General features: G+C 34.2%; 1 protein-coding gene and 1 long non-coding RNA gene across 2 annotated transcripts in view; one reads left to right on the top strand and one right to left on the bottom strand.

The window, feature by feature from the left end:
- Positions 1 to 67: 67 nt before the first annotated feature.
- Positions 68 to 27237, top strand: part of LOC121731137 (netrin receptor UNC5C-like) — a 33940-nt gene continuing 6770 nt past the window's right edge. Inside the window, exons 1-10 of the mRNA XM_042120490.1 lie at positions 68 to 264; positions 1091 to 1434; positions 4656 to 4866; positions 6527 to 6726; positions 16503 to 16581; positions 17056 to 17238; positions 22443 to 22499; positions 24309 to 24470; positions 25843 to 25974; positions 26966 to 27092. Of these exons, the coding sequence (XP_041976424.1) occupies positions 189 to 264; positions 1091 to 1434; positions 4656 to 4866; positions 6527 to 6726; positions 16503 to 16581; positions 17056 to 17238; positions 22443 to 22499; positions 24309 to 24470; positions 25843 to 25974; positions 26966 to 27092 (1571 nt within the window). The 5' untranslated portion in view covers positions 68 to 188. The remainder of the gene's footprint in view (positions 265 to 1090; positions 1435 to 4655; positions 4867 to 6526; positions 6727 to 16502; positions 16582 to 17055; positions 17239 to 22442; positions 22500 to 24308; positions 24471 to 25842; positions 25975 to 26965; positions 27093 to 27237) is intronic.
- On the bottom strand, positions 4126 to 21797 carry LOC121731138. Its single transcript, XR_006036198.1, has 3 exons — positions 21787 to 21797; positions 5706 to 5712; positions 4126 to 4203 (listed from the first exon to the last, which is right to left on the bottom strand). It is a non-coding gene; the product is annotated as an uncharacterized LOC121731138 (long non-coding RNA).

The following is a 27237-nucleotide window of genomic DNA, read 5'->3' as shown; positions in this document are numbered from 1 at the left end:
ATGCGCACTAAACTTTCTCAATCCCGGCTCAGCAACCCCTAACTTAGTTTTCAACCATCCGTCGCGAAGGCACCACGCTCCTCGGCTATTAAAGTTTTCCGATATGCGTATCAAAAGTGATCGTTAAAAATAAAATATGGAACAAAATGCAGTCGGTTCTAGTGCGTTGAGTGAACAAAATAATATAAATGGAAGTGAAGTTTTGGATGTTTTTGTTGGTGATACATGTGCATTTGGCGATCAGTGGTCGGGGCGCGGGAAAAAGTAGGTTTTTTTCGATGGAAAACTTTTACTATCACCATATGGATGTTAATTGTAGTGGGCCCTTTAAAGAGCTCTCTTTCTCGATCGTCAATGTCACAGTGTAGTTTTTGCGTTAACTAAAACTTACTGTGATAAAATTATTTAGTTTATTGTCATTCAATTCATTCAACATTATTTTTCCAAAAGAGTATCTACTAGAGTCCATTATACAACATCGACAGCAATGTAGAAAATTTTTACCTTTGCTGTAGAATTTTTTAGGGCCTAGTTGTCTTACTGACACACTCAGAGACATGTAATGATTATTAAACTTCAATTTAATGAAGAGTTTGACAGATGTATGGGGCTTACCTATATTACTTATGGCTGGTTTACACGTATTAAGTAGATATGTAGTAACTAAATTCTATTTGTCATCTAGTAAGTACTTACTAAATTTTAACTTGCTACTTGTTACTAAATTTTGTGTTTACATGCAATTAACAACTTAAAATTAAGTTAAAATTTAGTTAACTACTTATCAACTTAATACGTGTAAACCAGCCATTAGGGCCTGTTTCACCACTTTCTGATAAAGTGCCAAATAGGCTTTTCACAACTTTTTTGACAGATTCTCCATACTTCATCTGTCAAGTTAAGTGGTGGATAGCCTATTCGGCACTTATCAGGAAGTGGTGAATGTAACAGGCCCTAAATTTTCATTTAATTACAGTTAATAATCGTCTCTGAGTGCAGCAGTAAGTATACCAATATAAGATAATGACCACATCATAAGAGTTCTTAGGTAAAATAACTAACAGGATTGTAATTATTACAAAAATTTTAGGTACCCGTCATCGTCGCGGTGACACACAGGAGGTTAAAGAACCATCAGAATTCCTGACCGTACCAAAAACAGACCCAGAAGACTACTTTCTACCGCCGGCTTTTACTCACGAAGATGCCGAAGAAGATGACGAAGAGTCCTACGATTACGACTACGACAAAGAAACTAACTACAAGGATTCACCAGATGCAACTTCCGAGGAAAACCAGAGTGTGCCAGATGATAAGATACCGCTGCACACGACCAAAGACAACCTACCCATGTTCCTATTGGAACCAGAGAACACTTATGTGGTAAAAAATAAACCCGCTACGCTGAAGTGTAGAGCGGCAAATGCGTTGGAAGTAAGTCGTGTTGACCATGAAGTAAAATTAAGTAATTTTACATTGAGCGTGAAGACAAAACCTGCGAAAATATGTCATTAATTAGCTATGTCCACACTGTGCACTTTCATCTTCAATTTTCGTCATCAACTTTCATATTGGCGCATTCAGTAACTGAATGCGTCAAGGAACGCAACGCCAATATTGTCATTTTTACCCAACTACGACAAAGCAAAAGGAGGGTTATGATTTTGACAGGCTATGTATGTATGTACCTATATGTATGTATGTATGTTCATGTCCCTCGTAACTTCTAAACTACTTATCAGAATTCGACAAATGACATATTATCATTAGAAGCGTATTAATTGTCCGCTGGTTATAGGCTATAGGTATGGGGTTTCACAAAATCTAATGTGGCGCCCTCTAGCGGACAAAACATACAGATTAAAAATAAAGTTAAGATAAATATGTCGTGTTTGGTATCATATATTACTAGCATTTGCTTGTGACTTTACCTGTATTCATGAGCTGATTGCATATAATTCACATCTTTTCGTTCATAGCTTCTTTACTACTTATCAGAATAAGACCACTGCAGTACCATTAGAAGGGCCTTGATATTCTGTAATTTATCGAGTGAATCTTAGCCCCAAAATAATTGAAATAAAAATAAAGTTTAAAAAACTAAAACCCGACTACTAAAACACGCTCTAAAAAGTACGAAACAAGAAAACAGTTTATAGGGATATGGTATATATATATATGTATTATCTATGGGGATATGGAAATGTTTAAAGGATAGCCGTGGTCGTATGCCACCTACAATAGCAAAACAGATTCATTATAGACTAGTTGTTGCCCGCGACTTCGTCCGCGTTAGCATAGTAGATCACATCCCAAATATTATTTATTGTACAAAAATATTCAATGTACAGAATTGACTTTCCTACGATTTTATTATAAAAGTATAGATTTTCCGCGCGGCTTCGCTTGCGTAGTTTAGGAATTTCACACCGTACATTTTTCCGCAAAAAAAGCCTATGTCCCTTCACGTGGTCTATTCTTCATGTTTGCCAAATAACATAAAAATTGCTCCAGTAGTTCTTAAGATAATAAAAAAGTTTATATAATTTCCCCCGTTTTTTCCACATTGTCCTCTATTTCTTCGCTCCTATTAGTCTTAGCGTAATAAAATATAGCCTATAGCCTTCCTCAATAAATAGGCTATCTAACATTGAATGAATTTTTCAAATCGGACCAGTAGTTCCTGAGATTAGCGCGTTCAAATAAGCCCTTTCAAATAATTTCCCCTCGTTTTTTCCACATTTTCATCTATTTCTTCGCTCTTATTAGTCTTAGCGTGGTAAAATATAGCCTATAGCCTTTTTCAATAAATAGACTATCTAAAACTGAAATAATTTTTAAAGTCGGACCAGTAGTTCCTGAGATTAGCGCGTTCAAATAAGCACTTTCATATAATTTCCCACGATTTTTCCACATTTTCCTCTATTTCTTAGTTTTTATTAGTCTAAGCGTGATAAAATATAACCTATAATATAGCCTTCCTCGATAAATGGGCTATCTAACATTGGAGGAATTTTTGAAATCGGACCAGTAGTTCCTGAGATTAGCGCGTTCAAATAAGCCCTTTCATATAATTTTCCCCGTTTTTTCCACATTTTCCTCTATCTCTTCGCTCGTATTAGTTTTAGCGTGATAAAATATAGCAGCCTTGCTCGATCAATGGGCTATCTAACACTGAAATAATTTTTCAAATCGGACCAGTAGTTCCTGAGATGAGCGCGTTCAAATAAGCTCTTGCAAATAATTTCCCCCCGTTTTTTCCACACTTTCCTCCATTTCTTCGCTCCTATTAGTATCAGCGTGATAAAATATAGCCTATAGCCTTCCTCGATAAATGGGCTATCAAACACTGAAAGAATTTTTCAAATCGGACCAGTAGTTCCTGAGATTAGCGCGTTCAAACAAACAAACAAACTAACAAACTCTTCCGCTTTATAATATTAGTATAGATAATAAAGGGGCATACATACGACCACGGCTATCCTTTAAACATTTCCATATCCCTATAAACTGTTTTCTTGTTAGTTGTTTCATACTTTTTAGAGCGTGTTTTAGTAGTCGGGTTTTAGTTTTTTAAACTTTATTTTTTGAAGTTTTGGATACGGTCAGATGCGTCACGGGCATGCCTCACGTTCGCTGTTGACTGCGCTATAATGCATGCCTTTGACGAACAGAAAAAGGCACAGTGTGGACAAAATTATAGAACGTTTGCCTGTGATTTGCTTTTAAATAAATGTGTCTAATTAAATGAAATCAGTCTGGTTGTTTTGTAGCTTATTCGATACGAAATATAAGCTTTGCAATTCGTAGGCTAATTTAAATTTAATTAGTGCAAAGACATAGAGATAACGACGGGCAAGTCATAGAGTATTTTTTATCAATGTGCTATTTTCGAAGATTCTTTTGCTTGCGCAAAGTCATGATCAATATCTAATCAAGAGTTACTTTATTATTGGGGAGATATTGCTCAATTACACTTCTATTTTCCTTCAATTGTAATAAGTTTTGTGTCAATAATGATTCAAAGTTCAAACTTTGCCGAAATCCCACTAAGTTATTACCAGTAACATTGTTTTGTCTATGACATTAAAAACATGACAGACACAGACAGTGGACTCTAAAATTAATTACACCAGCGGTCGGCAACCTTTTGGCAGGCAAGGGCCACAAGGTGGCAAAACAATCTAAAGGCGGGCCGCAGGTCTCATACTCACGTATTAACCCTAGAAGCTCAGTATACGTTTACACATTATAATTAAGGGAAATAAGTTTAGTGTTTGTTATAAAATGACACAACCAGCTATGTTCATAAGAGGCAATTACTACAGCTGACAATATTAGAAAACACTGTTTTTTATACGTCATATAACTTACTCATAACACATTCACGGGCCGCAAGTTAGACGTTTGCGGGCCGCGTGTTGCCGACCGCTGAACACAATACGAAAACATCTTTGATATTAAGAATGCAGTGGCGGCCATTGCGAGGTCCCGGGCGGAAGGTCTTTGCTAGCCCCTGGGCGGCAGGTCTTTGCGATTTGTCTTCCAAAAAAAAAAAACACCTTGCGAGGCCCCTGCAAAAGCGAGGCCCCTGTCGTTGCCGTCTTCGCCACCTCCTAGGACCGCCCCTGTAAGAATGCAAACAAATATTGTAGGTATACTTCAAATGCAACGGCATCAAGACCCAAGCGTTGAATTTCGAGTTCGTGGACCCGCAGACGGGGGTCCGGATTATCGAGGGCGAGCACGCGGTGACCAGGGAACACGTGGAGGAGTACTTCGGGGAAGACAAGTTCCAGTGCACCTGCTTCGCCTGGACCAGCCGCGGACAGATTCGCAGCCAGCCGGCGACTATTGAGATCGCTTGTGAGTACAAAATATATTTTCTGTTCCAATGTAGCCTATAGCCGAAAATTTTTCTTTATCGCTTCTTTATAGAAACGCCGATCAAAATGTACGGAATTGACACTAGACGAGAGGAACGTCAACGTCTTATTAACGAACGCTCATGTCAATTCCATACATTTTGATTGGCGATTCTATAATAAAGGGATAAAGAAAAAGTCTTGGCTACAGGCTCTGTTCCAATCAGGGGCGTAGTTACCGCCGTATCTGCCGTATCAATTATACGGGACTCTCGATTGCCTACAAGGTGCGTAATATACGCTTTCTGAGGGCCCCCAAATACATTTTTACACGGGGCACCAAGGCACGCTACTTTTCTGGTTCCAATATATTTTGATGTTAAGCTCAAATCAGGACGGCTATAATGCTAATGCTTACACACGGCCGCACTTAATTTAGGTAGTCATTAAATGTTTTTTTAGTCCGGCTATAATAGTGGTCTAGTGGTTTAGAGCTTTCAAATTCTTTCTTTAAATTCAAATTCTTTATTAATCATACAATAATATACAATAGTATAAAAGCTAGGTACATCACGTCGTCTAATCCCATGCTAAGTAAAACTTGTGTTATGGCAATCGGACAACGGATGCACGCCGAACAATTTTATCCTAATATATATTAAAAGCTTTGACTTTGAAGTCGTAGGTTTAATTCCCACAGCGTATCTCTTTTTATTTCCTCTGTGGCATATCCGTAGGTTTCGATTTTTTCATCGCTAGGATATTTATGCAGACAAAAAGATGACTTTACACAAACTCCGAGAAAGATAACTTAACCACTTATCATTAGTCAGCTTGTACAAAGTATCTTTTGGTTAAGGTAAATAAGGTAATAGGTATTTTTTGTTATTCAATATGTTGTCTGTATCTACAGTTGTTTTATAAGCCCTAAGTAGTAAAGTTATCCATACCAATATTAAATGCGAAAATGTGTCTGTCTGTCTGTTAGCTCTTCACGCCCAAACCGCTAATCCGATAGTCCTGAAATTTAGTATGAATGCTCATACCATAAAAGGAGAGGAAGTAAGTTATCTTCATACAAGGGCACCGCGCGCGGCTTGTATGTGTGCGCCATAGTATCAATGCGTCGCCACGTACGGCACACAACAAAATGTCGGCCAGTTTAGCTTCGTGGGTACCGCCGAGATTTTGTTGTGTGCCGTACGTGGCGACGCATTGATACTATGGCGCACACATACAAGCCGCGCGCGGTGCCTTTGTATGAAGATAACTTACTTCCCCTCCTTTTACTATGCTCATACTTGTAGTCCTTATTTTTCATCCGAAAAGATGTACGGTTTCCGCGCGATAAACGAATTTTGCCGCAATGGAGTTGCGGGATTCGTCTAGTAGGTACATAAATATTTCTACGACGTATTAGACGAAAACAGTAACTTTGTAACTACCTCAGCCCTACTAGACAAGTGGCAAGCGACTATCGTAAACGCCAACAAAATGTATGCGATTTGACATAAGTCATCGCTTCGCTAGCGAATACTAATGTCAAATCCCATACAATTTGTTGGCGTTTACGATAATCGCTTGACACTTGTCTCTAGGCCCAGGTAACTACTATAGCAATATGCTAGCTAGTCACATCATTTAATCTATTTCCAACCCAGACATAAAGAAGCACTTCACCCTGGCGCCGCAGTCACAACTGGCAAAACAATACACGCCGGTGACCTTCCGTTGCGAGGCCCCCGCCGCGGCCCCCTTCGCCCAGCTCTACTGGCTGAAGAATGGTGCCCCAGTGGTCCAGGACGACAATGTCCAAGTGTCGAAAGAGGGCAGCCTTGTCATCAAACAGGCGTCGCTGTTGGTAAGTAAGGCCCTGCAAGAGTAAAACAGATACACAAGACGCGAAGAAAGCGACGATTCCTAGTTTTTTTACCCAACTAAACTAGAATGATTTTTGTTTTTCTCATTCTGGTTAGACGTATCTGATAAGAAACTGCATGATGACTTTCAAATACATTTATTCTACAATATTATACAGTGGTACACTTTCGGGCAGAGATTCCTCTTACAATTGTTCTTCCGTCAAAATTCGCATCATACTGCGTTCTTGGGGTATTTATACACAATTTTTACCCGTCAACCCCCACTCCAAGTGAAGCGAACGTAGCCTTGGGATTGCACGTTGTCAGTGTGGCCAGATTTAAATATTAAAACTACCATCTAATTTAGTCTAAAATAGTTAAGTTACAATAATTTAGTATTCTAAAAACAATAAACTAAGTACTGAATTACGTAAATCATAACATTCGGCCATCCGACAACGTGCAGCGTCCCGATGCACTCTTAAAACAATCATCAATGGTGCAATACATATAACATATTTTTAGTTATCTATACATTTTCACTATAAACTAACCTATTGTTATTTATATCAAATTAAATTTTACATTTAGAAAAACAATTATTTGTTTTGTTACAAACCGTGTAGAATGATAAAATATAATATAATAATTAATATTACAATATACAAACATTAATTAAACTAATATAACTTATAAGATTTTTGTACAATAATTGCTTTGCAATTATATCAACCAACATTGTTGAAACAATAAAAACACAAATGTAATTACAGTATTATAGAAGTACAACTATCTAAAATTTTAGTTACTTATGCTGAATTTGTGAACTACACAAAAGCGCATTAGAATAATTATCTTTGCGATTCATTTAATAGAAATTACATAACTCGAGTGTCAAGAAAATAAAATTATATATCACAAAAAACTTAATAGAAACAAACGGCAATATTAAAAATAAGCTTAAATACTTAATAACATCTCACACAAGAAACAAAACAAAATAAAATTACCTATCTTAGGTACTTTATCAAATATCGCTGGTGATATAAACCTCTGGAAGTTTTAACAATTATTGGTCTTCCAATTTTACTTTTAAAGCTACTAGTATGGAACTTCACTTCAGCCGATTCTAATTTTATTTATCATTTGCATCTGTATAGATCTGTGATCATCTGATATTCCCAGAAAAAAACTAACTGTATAATAAATTATCTATATAGAACTTCAAATAGTAATCATCATATTCCCAGGAAAGTATATACTGAATTACATTTTGAAATATCAAGTAATTTAAAATTTATTTTATGTGGAGATGGGAATATATTTTATACACTTTATTAACTTACAAGACTACCCAAAATTAACAAATTTGTTTAAACCATGACATCTTCATGTTAAGCTTTTCTGCAGTAAAGAGCCTACTTATTTATGTAATGCCTTTATCACATTTTTCGAAACAATTTATATTACAGCATTTATAGTACAGCATTTTATAAACTATGCTTCTTTCTAAAATAAAATCTTGTTCAACATAAACTTATGGTAATCAAAAGGCAAAGGTTCAAGGGCAAATACTAAGATTCACTGCAAAAATATAACTTAACTATTAATAATCATAAAAACACAGACTGCATTGATACATTTTTAAATAATACCAAGAAATTACCGGAATTATTAATGAGTAATTTAATTATCATTTTAAATGACTTTCTTCTAATCATCTAAACCAGAGATAGTGTGATACATGCCTAATTTTCTATCGGTTCTCGAATAATTCGGGATTAACTTGGTTATATTTCTAAACATTTTAAATCTAGATTCCACGAGCTCCAGATCAGGCATAAAACTATAATGTTGAGTCATTTCTATGTTTTTGCTTCGTCTTTAATCTAAATCTCACATGACCCTTAAATACTTTAGGCCAGTTTAGTAATACTAAGTAGTTTAAATAAGTAACTTGTCAGAAATAATAATAATAATAGTTGTTTGGCCACAAGCCCGCAACTTTGGAACAAACTCTTACAAAGGAGAATAGAAAACTACAATACCAACAATAATAATAATAATTAAGTAAAGGAGTTTTGACCTTAAACTTAAAAGTATTTTTTACTTTTAGAATTGTGATACCTATCGCTATCGTTTTTATTTTGTAACATTAGTAGAATATTAACCATTTAACATGAAGGAAGTCGGTTAAAAATAGATATCGTCCTGATGTGTAGGCAAAATTTTGCCATAACCAAATTTTGAAAAGCGTCCGAGTGTCGAATGAACGTTTAATACAATTCAAATAAAGTATGCTGATTGCCGGTCTTCCCCAAGTTGACCTTAACTATTTTCTACATATTCATTAAAAATTTAAAATATAAATGCGTCTAGTTTTACATTTGGGATCATCGATTGTTGTCTACCAAATACTCAATCTAGCGACCACGTGGAACTTTAACTTGACGAATTAAAAGAAAAACATCCCATTGACAAATCATATTAAATTCTACTTCGATAGCAGCTTTGCTAATTCTATTTCAACGAATAATAACCAAAATACTATACGACAGACTGTTATAAAAAATCTATATTTAATCAAAGATAAATGCAGTAGAATTTGACAATTTTAAAAGTAAAATACTAATGCAGTAGAATTTGACAATTTTAAAAGTAAAATACTAAAAGTGTGGACCAGAAATATAAGCCAACCCCTTTAAACTTCTCAATATGTACTTATAGTCCGAAGTAGATTTAAGGAAATATAATTAAACGGATCGAATCTTCACTTAGTAATTGTTTACATCAGTAACAGTAGATAGAATTGTCTCATCTCTTTGTTACCGTATTATTCGTAATCGTAACAATTTGAAGTTTTTTTATTTTTTTTTAAATAGGTATCTTAAAATTATTGACTAGAAATACGATTTTTATATACCACCGAATAGAAGCGAACAGTTTGTTTTATAAGAACAGAAATACAACATTACAGTGCTTTGATCTATCGATGATAGGAATCTTGTGGTAGCCATTTTTCTGGATATGACAAAAAAAACGTTTGATTTTGTAGATCGCAAAACTGATTGCTTTCAATGACACTACCGTTTACGAGGTAAAGCAAAAAGTTCGCTTAAAAATTGTTCATCCAATTGTCTACAAATTACAATATTATGTAAAAATAATAAATATCTAAAACACAAAAATGTTCCAGTAGAGTTACATTATAATTCTTAATCGTTATAGCTTAATAAGTTTAGCTTACCTCAAAGAAGTTTCTTAGTCTCTTTCAGCTTTTACTTCTACTAGCTGACCCGGCGAACGTTTTGCCGTATAAATTATTTCTAGTATCAATATTTAAAAAGCAGATTAAAACTCTCAGGTCCAACGAATGTACATACAAAATTTCATTAAAATCGGTTGAGGCGCTCTGGAGGAGCTTGCGAGCAAACACCGACACGAGAAAGTTTCACATAATAATTAATAATAATATATTAGATTCACTCACTCCTAACGCTATCAATCACAAAGAAGTGTTATTTGCAGTTGACATAACTTTGGCAATTATAATCGGGGCGAGCGAAGCGAGCCCAATAATAGTACCTAACACCTATATTCTACAATCTTTATATTTTGTGATACATGGAAAAACTGTCACGCCCATTGCTTTGTATGTTTAACATAGTAAGTGCTTTAACATAGTAATTTTTATTTATACCTATGTACCTAGATGCATTATTATCTAGTCTAGTCAAGGAGTGACGATGCGACACGAATATTGACATGGTGAATGTTGAACTTTCAGGATTAATAATATTGGATATTCACTGCAGCGTTTCTTAATTTCTAACAAAAACATTCTGAATACTAATTTTTAGTAGGAGCAAATGCACGAACCATTCTTTCAGGAAATAAATTCAAATTATTTAAGCCCCAGTAAAGACTTGACATCTATTTAAAACGAATTTAAGAACCTTAACATGGTCCAGTAGCCAAGAATGTTAAGAAACACGTGTCGAATTTCAAAAACTATCACCGCTTCGAAAGTTTGTAGGCCTCTAGAAAGGCAGAATGTAAAGACACTTTTTTCCATTTCAGTCAACTCCAGTCTAAAATCTCAATTCAATCCATTTCACTCAATTTCACTTAATTGAATTCACTAAATTTCACTTAATCAAATTCACTAAATTTCACTTAATCAAATTCAATAAATTCCATTTAACAATTCAATAAATTCCATTTAAGAATTCAATAAATTCCATTTAACAATTCAATAAATTCCATTTAACAATTCAATAAATTCCATTTAACAATTCAATAAATTCCATTTAACAATTCAATAAATTTCATTTAACAATTCAATAAATTTCATTTAATAATTCAATAAATTTCATTAATAATTCAATAAATTTCATTTAATAATTCAATAAATTTCATTTAATAATTCAATAAATTTCATTTAATAATTCAATAAATTTCATTTAATAATTCAATAAATTTCATTAATAATTCAATAAATTTCATTAATTCAATAAATTTCATTTAATAATTCAATAAATTTCATTTAATAATTCAATAAATTTCATTTTATAATTCAATAAATTTCATTTTATAATTCAATAAATTTCATTTAATAATTCAATAAATTTCATTTAATAATTCAATAAATTTCATTAATAATTCACTAAATTTCATTAATAATTCAATAAATTTCATTTAATAATTCAATAAATTTCATTAATAATTCAATAAATTTCATTAATAATTCAATAAATTTCATTAATAATTCAATAAATTTCATTTAATAATTCATAAATTTCATTAATAATTCAATAAATTTCATTAATAATTCAATAAATTTCATTTAATCTAATTCACTAAATTTTGTTTAACCCATCTAAATCCAAATTTCATTCATTCCAAATTTATATTATTTTAATTCAAATTTCATTTTATTCAAATTTCATACAATCTAAATTTCATACAATCTAAATTTCATTTAATTCAAATTTCATTTAATTCAAATTTCATTTAATTCAAATTTCATTTAATTCAAATTTCATTTAATTCAAATTTCATTTAATTCAAATTTCATTTAATTCAAATTTCATTTAATTCAAATTTCATTTAATTCAAATTTCATTTAATTCAAATTTCATTTAATTCAAATTTCATTTAATTCAAATTTCATTTAATTCAAATTTCATTTAATTCAAATTTCATTTAATTCAAATTTCATTTAATTCAAATTTCATTTAATTCAAATTTCATTTAATTCAAATTTCATTTAATTCAAATTTCATTTAATTCAAATTTCATTTATTTCAAATTTCATTTATTTCAAATTTCATTTAATTCAAATTTCATTTAATTCAAATTTCATTTAATTCAAATTTCATTTAATTCAAATTTCATTTAATTCAAATTTCATTTAATTCAAATTTCATTTAATTCAAATTTCATTTAATTCAAATTTCATTTAATTCAAATTTCATTTAATTCAAATTTCATTTAATTCAAATTTCATTTAATTCAAATTTCATTTAATTCAAATTTAATTCAAATTTCATTTAATTCAAATTTCATTTAATTCAAATTTCATTTAATTCAAATTTCATTTAATTCAAATTTCATTTAATTCAAATTTCATTTAATTCAAATTTCATTTAATTCAAATTTCATTTAATTCAAATTTCATTTAATTCAAATTTCATTTAATTCAAATTTCATTTAATTCAAATTTCATTTAATTCAAATTTCATTTAATTCAAATTTCATTTAATTCAAATTTCATTTAATTCAAATTTCATTTAATTCAAATTTCATTTAATTCAAATTTCATTTAATTCAAATTTCATTTAATTCAAATTTCATTTAATTCAAATTTCATTTAATTCAAATTTCATTTAATTCAAATTTCATTTAATTCTAATTTCATTTAATTCAAATTTCGTTTAATTCATATTTCGTTTAATTCAAATTTCGTTTCATTCAAATTTCGTTTCATTCAAATTTCGTTTAATTCAAATTTCGTTTAATTCAAATTTCATTTTATCCAAATTTCATTTCATCCAAATTTTATTTAATCCAAATTTTATTTAATCCAAATTTCATTTCATCCAAATTTCATTTATTGCAAATTTCATTTTTTCCAAATTTCATTTATTCCAAATTTCATTTATTCCAAATTTCATTTAAAACAAAACTTTTAATAGAAACTTTATTACTTTAATCAGTGGTTCACTCCACAGTTCTTAATAAGAAAATGATACTGTTGAAATTGGGTTTAAAATTTTCAGTGCACATACCTTTGGGTTTTCTGAAACGTTCATTCTATTAACTTTGATCAGTGGTTCACTCCACAGCGACTTTGATCAGTGGTTCACTCCACAGCGACTTTGATCAGTGGTTCACTCCACAGCAACTTTGATCAGTGGTCCACTCCATAGCAACTTTAATCAATATTGCACTCCATAGCAACTTTAATCAATGGTTCACTCCACAGCATTCATGAAAACAAAAATGATCTAGTTATTGAATCGACCCCTTGAAATTGACAATAAAAAGGATAAACTGCAATAAACAGATCTCATACTATCATATTAGCATAAACCATTTCGATTTCATAGAATTAGAATGTTAGAAAAGGCATTCCATACAATCGTTAGCGCGAAAATTTATCACTCTCGAAAAGAGTGAGCTCACTCATCTGAGAGCAGTGTGCCTTAGGACGCATTAGTATTTTGATATCGTTGTTCGATTTATCTATATTACTTGTTTGGTTATCTTTCCAAGCAAAATACTTGATCATGTCCAACCATTCAGGTCATTATTAATTATTTTATTTCTTTTATTGAACAAACAATTAGTTAAGTAATTCTATACCAAATATTTACATAATACATCATAGATAATATATATTAGCTAAAATCTTGCACATCACTAAAAAAATACTAGTTATGAATATTCTTTTTGGCGTTTTGAAATCTTGTAATAAAAAGGATATTTTATCAACTTCCATATTATGTAGGCTCTTTGCTATTCATAAAAATAAAAGTTATATTGGAGTAGTGTAATGCGAATTGTGTATAATTGCAGCTATAAGCAGTCCAAATGTGAACTACATGTGGTGTGCACTGTCGAAGAGTAGCCTCGACCAAGTGACATGTATAATGAATGATGCATGTTAAAATGTAATCTTAACTCACTGTCGAAGAGTTGCCTCGACCAAGTGAAATTTATAGTGATGTTAAAATGTAATGTTAAATTCACTGTCGAAGAGTTGCCTCGACCAAGTGAAATGTGTAATGATGCATGTTAAAATGTAATCTTAACTCACTGTCGAAGAGTTGCCTCGACCAAGTGAAATGTGTAATGATGTCAAAATGTTATGTTAAATTCACTGTCGAAGAGTTGCCTCGACCAAGTGAAATGTGTAATGATGTCAAAATGTTATGTTAAATTCACTGTCGAAGAGTTGCCTCGACCAAGTGAAATGTGTTATGTTAAATTCACTGTCGAAGAGTAGCCTCGACCAAGTGGAAGGTATTATGTGTGTGGTGCGTGATTGTTACGTGTATCGAGTTCTTTCTACTCCGCAACGTATTTTTCAAATACCTCTTGTTGCAAAGTAATAATGACTGAATTAAATAATTTTATATTACTTGTAAAAATCTCAGATACTCTAATACTCAAGTAAATTAAAACATCTCATCTTCATTATAAGATATAACTCTCGAATGCACAAATTAATTTTTCATATAAAAATTTCACATTTGATAATCTAAAATTATCGAAAACAAAATTATTTCATTACAGTAAAAATCATTTCATAATAACTGTCGGCTCAATTTAAATAAACACACTTTACAAAGAAACATCAACTACACAAAAGAAAAATAGATAGGACATACCAATTATACTCACCGCGTACTAATTACTATTGTTAAAGAAGTTTGTTATACGAAGATGCTGCACTTTAAAACGATTTACCTCAATGTACGCAACATCTACATCGACTTTCAGAACACAGCTAATAATATATATTTGTATGGCGATTGCACCTTCATGATACTTTCAGCTGTTAACATACTTTTGAAAAATATTTTAAAAGTACCCTACATTCTTTTCATATTAATTGTATGTGAATATTTCAAATCATTGTATGCTATCATTAGATAACTCTTTTACTACTATTACTTTTCAGATTTCTTATCTGGGAGCATCGTTACACTTATGAGAAATAAAGATATTTAATCCCAGTTAAGAAATTTAATAATAAGTGAATATAAAGTGAGCGTACCTGGATTTTTCTCCCTCTTCTGAGATGATAAGAAACTGCATGATGACTTTCAAATACATTTATTCTACAATATTATACAGTGGTACACTTTCGGGCAGAGATTCCTCTTACAATTGTTCTTCCGTCAAAATTCGCATCATACTGCGCTCTTGGGGTATTTATACACAATTTTTACCCGTCAACCCCCACTCCAAGTGAAGCGAACGTAGCCTTGGGATTGCACGTTGTCAGTGTGGCCAGATTTAAATATTAAAACTACCATCTAATTTAGTCTAAAATAGTTAAGTTACAATAATTTAGTATTCTAAAAACAATAAACTAAGTACTGAATTACGTAAATCATAACATATCCTAGCGTTAAATTGTTGCTTATCGTACAAAGTCTTCCTAAAATTCATGTCATTCCCTTTATATTCAACATCTACATTTATATTAACTTCGTACCTACACAGGTATTGCCAACACTGACAATACATTCTTATATGAGCAACCTGGACTTAGGTCAAGAGCCTTAGACAATTTGAAGTGTGAAGCTTGAAATCAAAAATGAATGGCATTAACATAAACATCGCTTAAACAGTGTGTTAGTGTAAACACCGTTATCCTTGAAACCATCAAATGAGCCCGTCAAAATGAACAACTTTGTCTATGAGAACAATGCTGGGAACTCAAAAAAAATGACGTCTTCATACCCATACGGATGCCCGGATCGGCAATTTGTATGGACATGAATACGGATTTTTTGAGTTCCCAGCATTGTTCTCATAGAAAAAGTTGTTCATTTTGACGGGCTCATTTGATGGTTTCAAGGATAACGGCAATGATGAAAAACTCAAAGCAGATATGTTACTACCGCGCGCGTTGTGAAGATTCAAATACGGCCCAATTGGGCCGTCTGTTGTTTAGTCTGCATCGAGCGCAGTCACGAACGTGCCACGTCTTGTCTTACGTAAATGAATTGAAAATGTCGTCGTGCGTGTTTCAAAAATGTACCAATTATGACTCAAAGTAAACAAAACATATGGATTCTCTTACCACATGTCTTGATTGCAATAAATACCTCGATTATTTACATTTTCAATTATTTTTTCGAACAATCTGGAAAAAATCGAATTTTCGTCATAGCTCAGGCGAAGAAAGAGACAGCGATACAATTCGACGTTTAAAAATAGAACTGTCTCTTTAATGTAAATGGTTTTTCGTATCTTTTGTTTCACTTATCTGTCAAATTTGTCAATGTTTGCAATTTGGAATTTGAAAATTGTTCGGAAGAGATTTAAGCCGGAAAATAGTATGGACGTAACATATCTGTGTAAATAGAATATCATTGGATAACGGTGTTTACACTAACATCTTGTATATGTGCCACTTAGCAATACCTTTTTACATTGCCTCCTACAGTTTTTCTGCTTTTAAAGTAATTTGCAAATTGGCTAGAAGACCAGGTTTAGTAGCAATAAGGAACAAGTACAGACCAATTGATATTCGCAGGACATGGCGAACTACACGTGTGTGGCGGAGAACCTCGCCGGCAAACGCATGTCCGAGCCCGCGCTGCTTACAGTCTTCGGTAAGTGGATTTACCACTAAATGAAATGTTGCTAGTGAATTTTGAAACCACAAATTTTTTTCTTAAATACTCTGTGCCATTGCTTCTACAATAAAAACGAAGATCACTGACAAAATTAATACAGTTTTACTTGAAATTATAATCGAAATTACGAAGCTTAGAAAAAAAGTAGCACGTTCTTCGTAGCTGTTACTAAGTACGTAACTTCGTAGCGGTTTCGTAGCACTTGCTACGCCTCTGCTACGCGTCTTCATATCAAATAATTCTATTTAAACTCTTTGCTTTATGTCTAATATTTATACTTTATATATGAAACTCATAATTTTTATGTTATTAGTTATTACAGCAACACGTCAACATCAATGTGACGCATCGCCACGATACTTTCGTTATTTAGCGACGTGTGACATTCAATTATTAAAGTAGATTTTTGTAATACTTTATGTCGTGTCATATTTTATTTTAATTGCCTAGTAAATGGTGGCTGGACAGCCTGGTCGGCATGGGGCGACTGCTTCTGCCCCGGCCAGGCTCACTCGCAGGAGAGGGGGCGCCGCAGAATACGCTCCTGCACGGCGCCGCGCCCTCTCAATGGTGGTCAGTCCTGTGTGGGGCCCAATGTGCAGAAGACGCAGGACTGTCTAGAATGTGATCTAGGTTAGTGGTAGTCCACCACACATATGACATACCCCAATAGTATGGGGTCCTACCATTTAACGGTAATCCGCCATGGGGTCCAAATTCTACAATTATAGTAGTACAGTTAATGAAGGCAAAAATCAGGCACAACCTCCGATTTCGTTGAACCTCCATCGATTTGGATGAAATTTTGGAATTGAGTATGTTTTACCGTCTACTTCAAAAGTGACATACGCTCGTATTGCGCTTTTTGCATTTTAGGGGTGAAATTCACCCCTTTTTCATGTGTGGGAGAGCCATGCTTCGGCACGAATGGGCCGGCTCGACCGGAGAAATACCACGTTCTCACAGAAAACCGGCGTGAAACAGCGCTCGCGCTGTGTTTCGCCGAGTGAGTGAGTTTACTGGAGGCCCAATCCCCTATTCCCTTCCCTTCCCATCCCTACCCTTCCCTATTCCCTCTTAAAAGGCCGGCAACGCACCTGCAGCTCTTCTGATGCTGCGAGTGTCCATGGGCGACGGAAGTTGCTTTCCATCAGGTGACCCGTTTGCTCGTTTGCCCCCTTATCTCATAAAAAAAAAAAAAAAAAAAAAAAAAAAAAGGAGGAAAAATGCAGATCTAACCATTCTGGCTTTAGTAATTGTGTTTAATTAGATAAAATAAACGTTTTTTTCAATATTTTTATGCCTGATTTATGATTCTAAGAAATTTTAAACCCTTTTAACAGCCAGTTAGTTTTTCATATAAGGGGAAAAACTATGAAATTTTTTTTTGTATTTCTGAGTTTCTAAATATTACATACAGGGTTTGTTTCATATTTATGATACAATTTTTGGTTGACGATGAAATTTCAACACTTACAAACTACTCTCTTGATGCAAAATCACTGTAAAACTATTGGTTAAAAAGCTTAAGCCTATTAAATTATTGTACACGAGCGAAGCAAAATCTTATTTACTAAGTATGTATTAAAATTATAATTATTACGAAATCTTTTATCCTTAAAAACTACGGCTTGTCTTAATAATAGTTCTAACTTTTTTATCAGCTAGTTAAACCTGATAAAAAAGTTCGGATGAAACGTTAATTTATCTTATAATTAAATAGTATTTTAAAAAGATACGAGGGCTGCTATTTATGTATCCGGAATTAAAAAAAGAAACAAACATATATCATTTAATATGGTTTTATTGCTTTTCAAAATATTCGCCGCGATGATCGACACACTTTTGCATACGCTGGAACCAATTTTCATAGCACTTTTTCCATTCTGATTGAAGTATCTCCAAAACGTGCATTTTGAACGCATCAACAGCCTCTTCGCGGCTCGAAAAACGTTGACCACGTAATTTGTTCTTCGCGTATGGAAATAAAAAGAAATCGTTAGGTGCCAAATCAGGGCTGTACGGCGGATGACCAGTCAATTCGATCTTTTGACCCTCCAAAAACTGAGTTGTTTCAGCTGAGGTGTGACAGCTAGCATTGTCGTGATGTAATATGATTCTGCGTTGTCGGTTGTCCTTTCTTATTTCTTTAAAGACTTCTGGTAAACAAATGGTCGTATACCATTCAGAATTAACCGTTTTACGATTCTCTAATGGCACTGTAGCCACATGTCCATTAATTCCAAAAAAACAAACGACCATTTGCTTCAAAGTACTTTTTGCACGAGTAACTTTTGTTGGTTTCGGCTCATCTTGGAACACCCACACCGTTGACTGTTGTTTAGTTTCGGGGTCATATGCATAGATCCAAGATTCATCACCTGTGTAGATATTATAAACGGCTTTTGACGTACCACGGTTGTATTTTTTTATCATTTTTTTGCACCAATCGACACGAGCCCGTTTTTGATCGATTGTCAAGTTGTGCGGAATCCAACGCGAACATATTTTTTTTACAGCCAAATGTTCGTGTAATATCTTATGTATGCTCGTCATACTTATGCCTAAGGACGCCTCTATCTCGCGATATGTAACATGACGATCACGCATTATTAGTTCCCGCACAGCATCTATATTTTGTGGGACAACAGCTGTTTTTGGGCGACCTTCTTTATTTTCATCCGTGAGCATAGACCGCCCACGATTAAACTCACTGTACCAGTGATAAACAGTGGTTTTTGATGGTGCTTCATCTCCAAAAGTTGCGGTGAGTTGAATAAAGCACTGTTGTTGATTTAGCCCACGCCGAAAATCGTAGTAAATCATTGCACGAAAATGTTCACGCGTTAAATCCATGGCAAATGAAGACACGCAATTTTCAAAATGACGCCACAATGGAAAAATAATTGACAGTCACATGAAACAAAATGTATTCTTCAACCAAAGAGTTCTATTTTCAAATGTTGTAATTACTTTTTAAATATTGTTCTTGTAAGTGGCCAGTTCCGGATACATAAATAGCAGCCCTCGTAAAACCGACTTCAAAATTGTACGAAGTTGAGAATTAAAATTGCGTTATCTCAAAAACTACTGAACCGATTTTGGTAAAACTTGTAGTGTTCCCTAAGTTGAATAATACCCAGTACAACAAAAAAATAATTACTAAAATTGGACTTGTAGTTCCGGAGATATGCGAACACAAACATAAAAACATAAATATATTTGAAATTTTGCACATTTGTTCAGACACTGAAATAGACTAACATATTATTATACAAAAACTAGGCAGTTCTGGAAATATTACATACATACGCGTCGAATTTTAAGTCGGTTAAAAAATAAACACATTTTTATTCTAGTTCATCACAGCTCGCAGCTGAGCCGTTATCTAAAGGGTAAGAACGGGACCCTATTACTAAGACATCGATGTATGTTTGTCCATCTGTCTGTGTTTGTCTCCAGGCTGTAACTCAAGAACCGCTATAGCCAGACTTCTGAAATTTTCACAGATTATGTATATCTGTTGCCGCTATAACAACAAATACCAAAAACAAACTAAATTAAATATTTAAAGGGGCTCCTATACAACCAACGTTATTTTTTTGCAACTTTTGCTCGATATCAATAACGGCAACACATAGGCACTTGAAATATTCACGACATACTCAGTTGTATTTGAACTTTAATAATTAATAATAAAATTTAAATTAATTAAATAATTAAGGGGGGCTCCCATACAAAAAAACACAATTTTCAGCCTATTTTTTGCTCTATTGTGGTACGGAACCCTTCGTGCGTGAGTCTAACTTGCACTTGGACGATTTTTTTATTTATGATTGTCTATTGTTTTCCCACTGATCTGAAATTAATAGCAGGTTATCCTCTTTCTATCGAATCTCACTAACCTAGTGGGGATTTTGAGAGTAAAGGAAGTAAGAAGGCTCTAGTGTACTGCGCACACACTTGAACACTCTAAAATTATTCCTGCCTATCACCAAAACCGGTGTGGAGTAATTATAATTGTTATAATTTAGAAAATATACTAAAATATTCAATAGACCGCGTCATCCTCGAAAGCCTCACCACTTTTTCCAGTAAATGTTTACCATTTCTTTCACTTTTTCCGCCATGAAAAGACACATACACGTACCCATACATGACATGTATTTAGTTTAGTACCTATTGACACGTTTTCCTACAACTTAAGAATACCAATTCTCTGCTTCAATTTTTTTTCAAAAAATTATTTATTTGTTTTATTACCATAGCTCCCTTAATTTTTTAGTTATCAGGTTCATTTAAAAAACGTTTTAAAGGTAATTTTAAGAGCTTTGAGGTCATGCTAAGAAACACTTTTTAAAGCCCTTTATTTTTTAAATAAAAAGGATTAATAAGTGCTGATTACGTAGTTATCGCAGTAAAAGTTAGGCTTTATACGTCTCTATCTTGGCTATTTTTCATCCTACAAAAATAAAAAGGAAACCAAAAGCTTTTTTAGGAAATGAACTCAAATTTTGTTTTTATGTTTTTTACGAATATCCAATATTTTAAAAGTTTATATAGTAAAGTTTATATAGTAAATTTACGAAAATTTGAAAAATTAAAATTTTATGAAATCATCTTATTTTTCAAAAGTGAGCATTTTAAAGCAGGTTAATTTTTTGAGGTCATAACTTATTCTAAAATAAAGAAAAGTCTTAAGGGATAACCATAAATTTGAGATATTGTAGAAATGGTGAACGTTTTATTTTTCATTTTTTCCAAAACAAAGTGTCATCTTATTTTTATCATAACTTGCTCAACTTTAATGCTATTAACTTTTTTTAGTATTCAATAGAAAGGTAATTTTAAGTACTTTAAAAAGTGTTCAGGAAGTACATGTCATAAAATGCATCAATTTTCCGTTATTTGTGTATGAGTGTTTAGATTAAAGTACGCGCTGAAAAAAAGTATACATATAATCACCTATATTTCACTTTAAATTAAAATTAGAAGGTTATTAAAATTAGGCATTTATTTATTATTTTATTGACTTTAATTTAGTTTATAACACATTTTTCGTAAAAACGTATAGTTTTTGAGTTATTTATGAAAAAGCATTTTAAAACATGTAGTTGTATCTCGAAAAATCACAATCTTCGATCTTTAATTACTCAGAAAGTATTGATTTATTCCAAAAACTTTATAAAACAAATTTTGCTTAAAATTTGTCTGTTTATCGATTTTTGTGTTTTTTTTATATAAAAATATTTCACCCCCGAGAAGGGTTTGCATCCACCCCCAGGGCAAAAGCGCAATTTGGCACTATGTCACTTTTGTTTCATAGGGTATCCCCCACCTACTCACCAATTTTCATAAAAATCGATGGAGGTTCAACGAAATCAGAGGTGAAAACCTTCAGTGACTCCACTATAGGCGATACAGCATATTGCAGTGATATGGGAAAAGGTTGCTAGGAACATACTGCATCGAAGAAGTAAGGAAGTTGTAATAATGTTACAAAGAATAGTATAAGCAGGGGCGCTGTTTGCTCACCTTTAGGCTGCCTTTCCACCAGAGCTGAGCCGAGCTGTGTTGCTGAAACGCAGCCTGATAGTATAATGCAATTATTGTGTTTTTACAGTTTCAATTCAAAGTTTCACACAATCTTATTTTATCTTATATCTTTAAACGAGATTTTTTTTCATGAAATTTAGTATATAGGGGGTTTCGGGGGCGATAAATCGATGTAGCTAGGAATATTTTTGAGAAAATGTCATTTAATTCGTGTTTTATCGAATACCGAGCAAAGCTCGGTCAAATAGCTGGTAATAAATTGAATAAGACATTATTTTCAGACGTATACGTGGATAGTTTGGATGAGCTGGCCGATGAGTCATCTGACGTGATCATGGGTAAGTTTCTTATAGAATAATGCTTTCTTTATAATCCTACTACGATTATAATATTTTAATCAATATTCTCTTTCTATTAGTCTATAAATGCTCTATAAGTTTACAGTAAGTGGTAAATTTAAATATCAAAATCCATAACGCAGTGTTCATATTCAGTGCTAAAATGGTTTTAACTTTTGAATTTTTATATCACTAAAAACTACGAATTGACTATTTAAATCAAAGATCATACACAAAACGGTTCTACAATTTTTATTTAAAAATAAAGCATTTAAATCGTGACAAGCACTCCAAAATCGAAAAAATGGTTCTCAAAAACAATAGAATTAAACGAGGGGGAGAAATGAGTCACACGCATTCACACCACGTGAACGCGGGACACATCATAATAATTATATACAGTAGACGAACTTCGTTCTATGCTCCGATGTACAGAGGAATTTTACCAAGTTTTACGAGTACATACTCGTACTTGTCCATATTTTGTAACATCTAATTCTAATGTTAGGTGTAAATAAGTAAATTGAAAATTGAACTGATTAAACTTTTTTTTCGCTATAGGAGATTCGACTTGCACGAAACGTCCGTTAGCTTCGTATTTTAATATTTTTTTCCACTAGGTTTTTTTCCACTCTGTCGTAACAAACCGTAGTTACATGGTGCGAACTTAGAACCCTCTTTAATTTGTGATTTTATTTATTTACTGTGTGATTTAAATGTGATGTACCAAATAAATTGGTAGCATTATATCCGACCTTACTGGGTTTTGTAATTATACCTACTCGTAATTTGATAAAATTCAGATAACGTGAAAGTATATCAATACTGATATGCAGTGTCACGTTGCGAATGATATCGATACCTATCTCTGTGTTAAACGGGTTTGATTACCAACACAGACGAGTTACCCTACTGTATGAAACTTATACTGTGTGAGAGACGCGGGACACGGGTGGCCAAGAACAATGAAATACTAATAATTGGAGTATTTCAATGAGCAAGGGAGTGTGCATAATTTTTATTCCACTGGCTTTATATTCAAAAGCATAATAGCATGTTTTGTTCAAAGTGGGCTTCGATCTTTAAAGTCATGCAAACTATTAAATCACGGGCACTTTAAATTAGTCAAGAATTCTCGATTCTTGTGTTTAACAACTCGTCAACTCAAATCGTCAGTCAAAAGAAATCGTCTATCTGTCAAAAGATGATTTTTTAGGATTTGATCAACGTTAACGCGTTTTGTTGGTTTGGAATTTCACGAGAATACCTTTTACAAGCTTTGTTATACCGACACTACAAAACAACTGTAATGATGGTGTATTGTCGGAGCCGGTTTTAACACTACCAGCGCCCGGGCGAGATTTCTTCGGCGTCCAAGGTGCTGATAGAGTTAATTTTGTTTGCCTTCAACGCCCCTTTACATCCGGCGTCCTGCCCTAGTAGACAAGTGGCAAGCGATTATCGTAAACGCTAACAAAATGTATGCGATTTGATATAGTCATCACTTCGCTAGCGAATACTTATGTCAAATCCCATACATTTTGTGGCGTTGGCGTTTACGATAATAATCGCTTGCCGCTTGTCTAGGCCCTCAGGGCGGATTAGTAGAATCGACTGAAAGTCACTCCGTTCGTGTCATCTATCCCACTGGGTTGCGGTAAAAAGAAGTATAAGTACTGAAAAGTGATCAGAATGCTCTTGTGTTACACACACGTTAAAAACACCTAACGACAGCATCCTTTTCTTAGTCTTACATCAATGAAACCGACCACCATTACCGATACCAGTATTAACATGATCATTCTCTAGGTCGCTGGTCGCAATGGTCGGAGTGGTCGCACTGTGACTCCGACTGCCTGCAGACTCGTCGCCGGCGGTGTCTGTCCAGCGCCGCCTGCCTCGGCAAGGACTACCAGGTGGCGCAGTGTCCGCTCTGTGTGCGGACGTCGAAGACGGATCACCTGCACCATGGTGAGTGACACATGTCATCAGACTCGTGATGAAAGGCATCAAAAGCAATTTAGCGGGTGCAAAGTAGCGTAGTTTCATGCATGTGTGCGTAAGAGTGTGTGTGTATGGCACAAAAAGACAGCTTAATCGTAGTATTGATGGTTTGGTAAGGGATTTTATAGGTCTACAAAATACAAAGACTTTTCGATTTACTATACATCTTTTTAATACGGATTGGGTTAGGTTATTATATCGATCGATTCGATATTTCATTTATTTTCACACACTAAAAAAATAGCTCTAAAATAAACCAAGTAAAAAGCAGCCCGATTCACGTGTTGAATTAAATACGGCTTACAGAAAAATCTACTCGCAATCCATTTATTAACGGTTACTTGACTTCGAAGTTCAAATGGTTGTAATTGATAAGGGCAGGGCCACCTGTTAGGGGATACATCCCTTGAGAGTTGGTTGTTAAATGGCTGATATGTTTTATGTATGGGCTTTTTGTGTGACGGATAGCTTTGCAAACGATCTATATTCGTTATAGCTATGCTTATAACCATAGCGCCTACGGGCACAGAATACATATAAGTACAAGCTACGGGTGACAAAATCGTCTATGCCGTTTATTTGCAGCAGTAGTTTGCGACATTATTTACGTCTCTAAAGTTTTTTGTATTTGCTATACGAATAAAAGAAGACGTGAGTGGAAGAATCGAGCAAGTAACATTTCGTAACATACGGACAATAACTCATTTTTTCCCTTATTATTTTCATAAAACTTGTAACTTACCTACATCATAACCTAGCTAATATATCTGGCTACACATATAATCCACAGTTTTTATATTTCAAATAATTTTTCTGGCCCTAAAGCCTCTATTTAAGCAAAAAAAGGGAAGTTTTTTCATGTTACTTACCTTATTCTTCCACTCATGTCTTGATTATTAATATTACGAAGCTAATCGAAACAAAGTTATTTTATTAACATGAAATTTTTTGTTGTCTCTTCTCGTCATGAGGTATGATGAGAAGTGACAACAATTTACTTAGTCTAAGTAAGCACATCCATACCAATAATAATATAAATGCAATTAGTGTGTCTGTCTGTCTGCCTGTTTGTACCTCTTCAGGCCCAAACCGCTGAAGTGATTTTGCTGAACTTTGGTATGTAGATTGAGTCCCGGGGAAGGACATAATGATACTTTTGTCGCGGAAAATTGTACGGAAAATTGTACGAACGGAGTTCCGGGCGTCATCTAGTAATATTATAATACTGATGCTGACTTCCAGCGACAGTTGCCTCTCGTACGCGTATGACTTTAAACATCAAGGTAAAATTTCCCCTGTAGCAGAAAAGTTACATGATTGACCTAGGTTCCATTTCCAGGTACCTCCTACTGGCCGCTGCTGGTGGCTCTGTCGGTAGCCTTCCTCATATTCATAGTGGTCGTCATACTGACCATCAAGTACATGAAGATGAAGATTGCCGAGACGTCGCCTTACGCGAAACCGCTGCCTGGTAAGAATAAAAAAAACTTGTAATGAATGTAGTGACTAGTGTCCCGTCCTGGGACGATTTCTAGTCGAAGTTCAAGGTTTAAATATTTTGAAAAGACTCTGTTTCAGATTAACTGCTTTATTCACTGTAGAGTTATAAAGAAATGTAAAATAGAAATAAAATATAATATAGATATTAGTACGTGGGAGATGCTTCGGCACGAATGGGCCGGCTCGACCGGAGAAATACCACGTCCTCACAGAAAACCGGCGTGAAACAGCGCTTGCGCTGTTTCACGCCGAGTGAGTGAGTTTACCGGAGGCCCAATCCCCTACCCTATTCCCTTCCCTACCCTCCCCTATTACCCTATTCCCTATTAAAAGGCCGGCAACGCACCTGCAGCTCTCTGATGCTGCGAGTGTCCATGGGCGACGGAAGTTGCTTTCCATCAGGTGACCCGTTTGCTCGTTTGCCCCCTTATATCATAAAAAAAAAATAGAAATCCAAATACTTTCATGCCACTCTCAAACCATATTGCTACGTTGCACTGTGCCGCGTCGTCGACGCGTCTTTGCGACGATGACGACGACGATAATTATGATATTGTGCCCCAGACTGGCTGAGAAACAACGAAACGGGAATGCTAATTTGTTCTTGCCTCTGAAATTCATATTTTTTTTATTAAACAAGGCAGGTGACTGTAGCCCTGACGTCACTGCGACCCATGAGGATCTATTGTGACTCCTTCGCACTAGAGTATCATCCCCAACCCAATACTGCTCATAAATTGAACGATATGGTTGGGGTTGGTGCCACGAATTTCATCTGTGGATGAGTATTCGTGGCGACCAATGAAATTCATATGGCCGCATATTAGTTTGGCGACATTTCTGCACGATTTGTTACGAGTATTTATTGCGGCGCGAGTTGCGACGATGCGATTCAAGACAACCGCAACAGAGCAATGTAGCCTTGTTCAAAGCACCACATTCTCCTACATACAATCCCACAGGCTCCAACTACTTCGGCAGCGTGATGAAGCGGACTCTCACCAACCAGCCCGACCTCACCATCCACGAGGAGTTCCACGTCGACCGCCGACACGAACACCTGTATGAGGTGCCGCATCTCGCTAACAGGTATGACGTCATACGTGTTGCCCAATAATGGCATAATCTGTGAGCGAATGTGCGGCCTCTACATTTTCGGCCTTTACGCCATGATTTTGTTGGATGACTGTTATGCTGCCATGGTATCCCATGTCGTGTACCTGTCAATTTTGAC

The sequence above is a fragment of the Aricia agestis genome, chromosome 10 (genome assembly GCF_905147365.1).
Source record: "Aricia agestis chromosome 10, ilAriAges1.1, whole genome shotgun sequence".
Taxonomy (NCBI): Eukaryota; Metazoa; Arthropoda; class Insecta; order Lepidoptera; family Lycaenidae; genus Aricia; species Aricia agestis.
The sequence above is the reverse complement of the archived record's forward strand: the minus strand, read 5'-3'. Positions and strand labels throughout refer to the sequence as shown.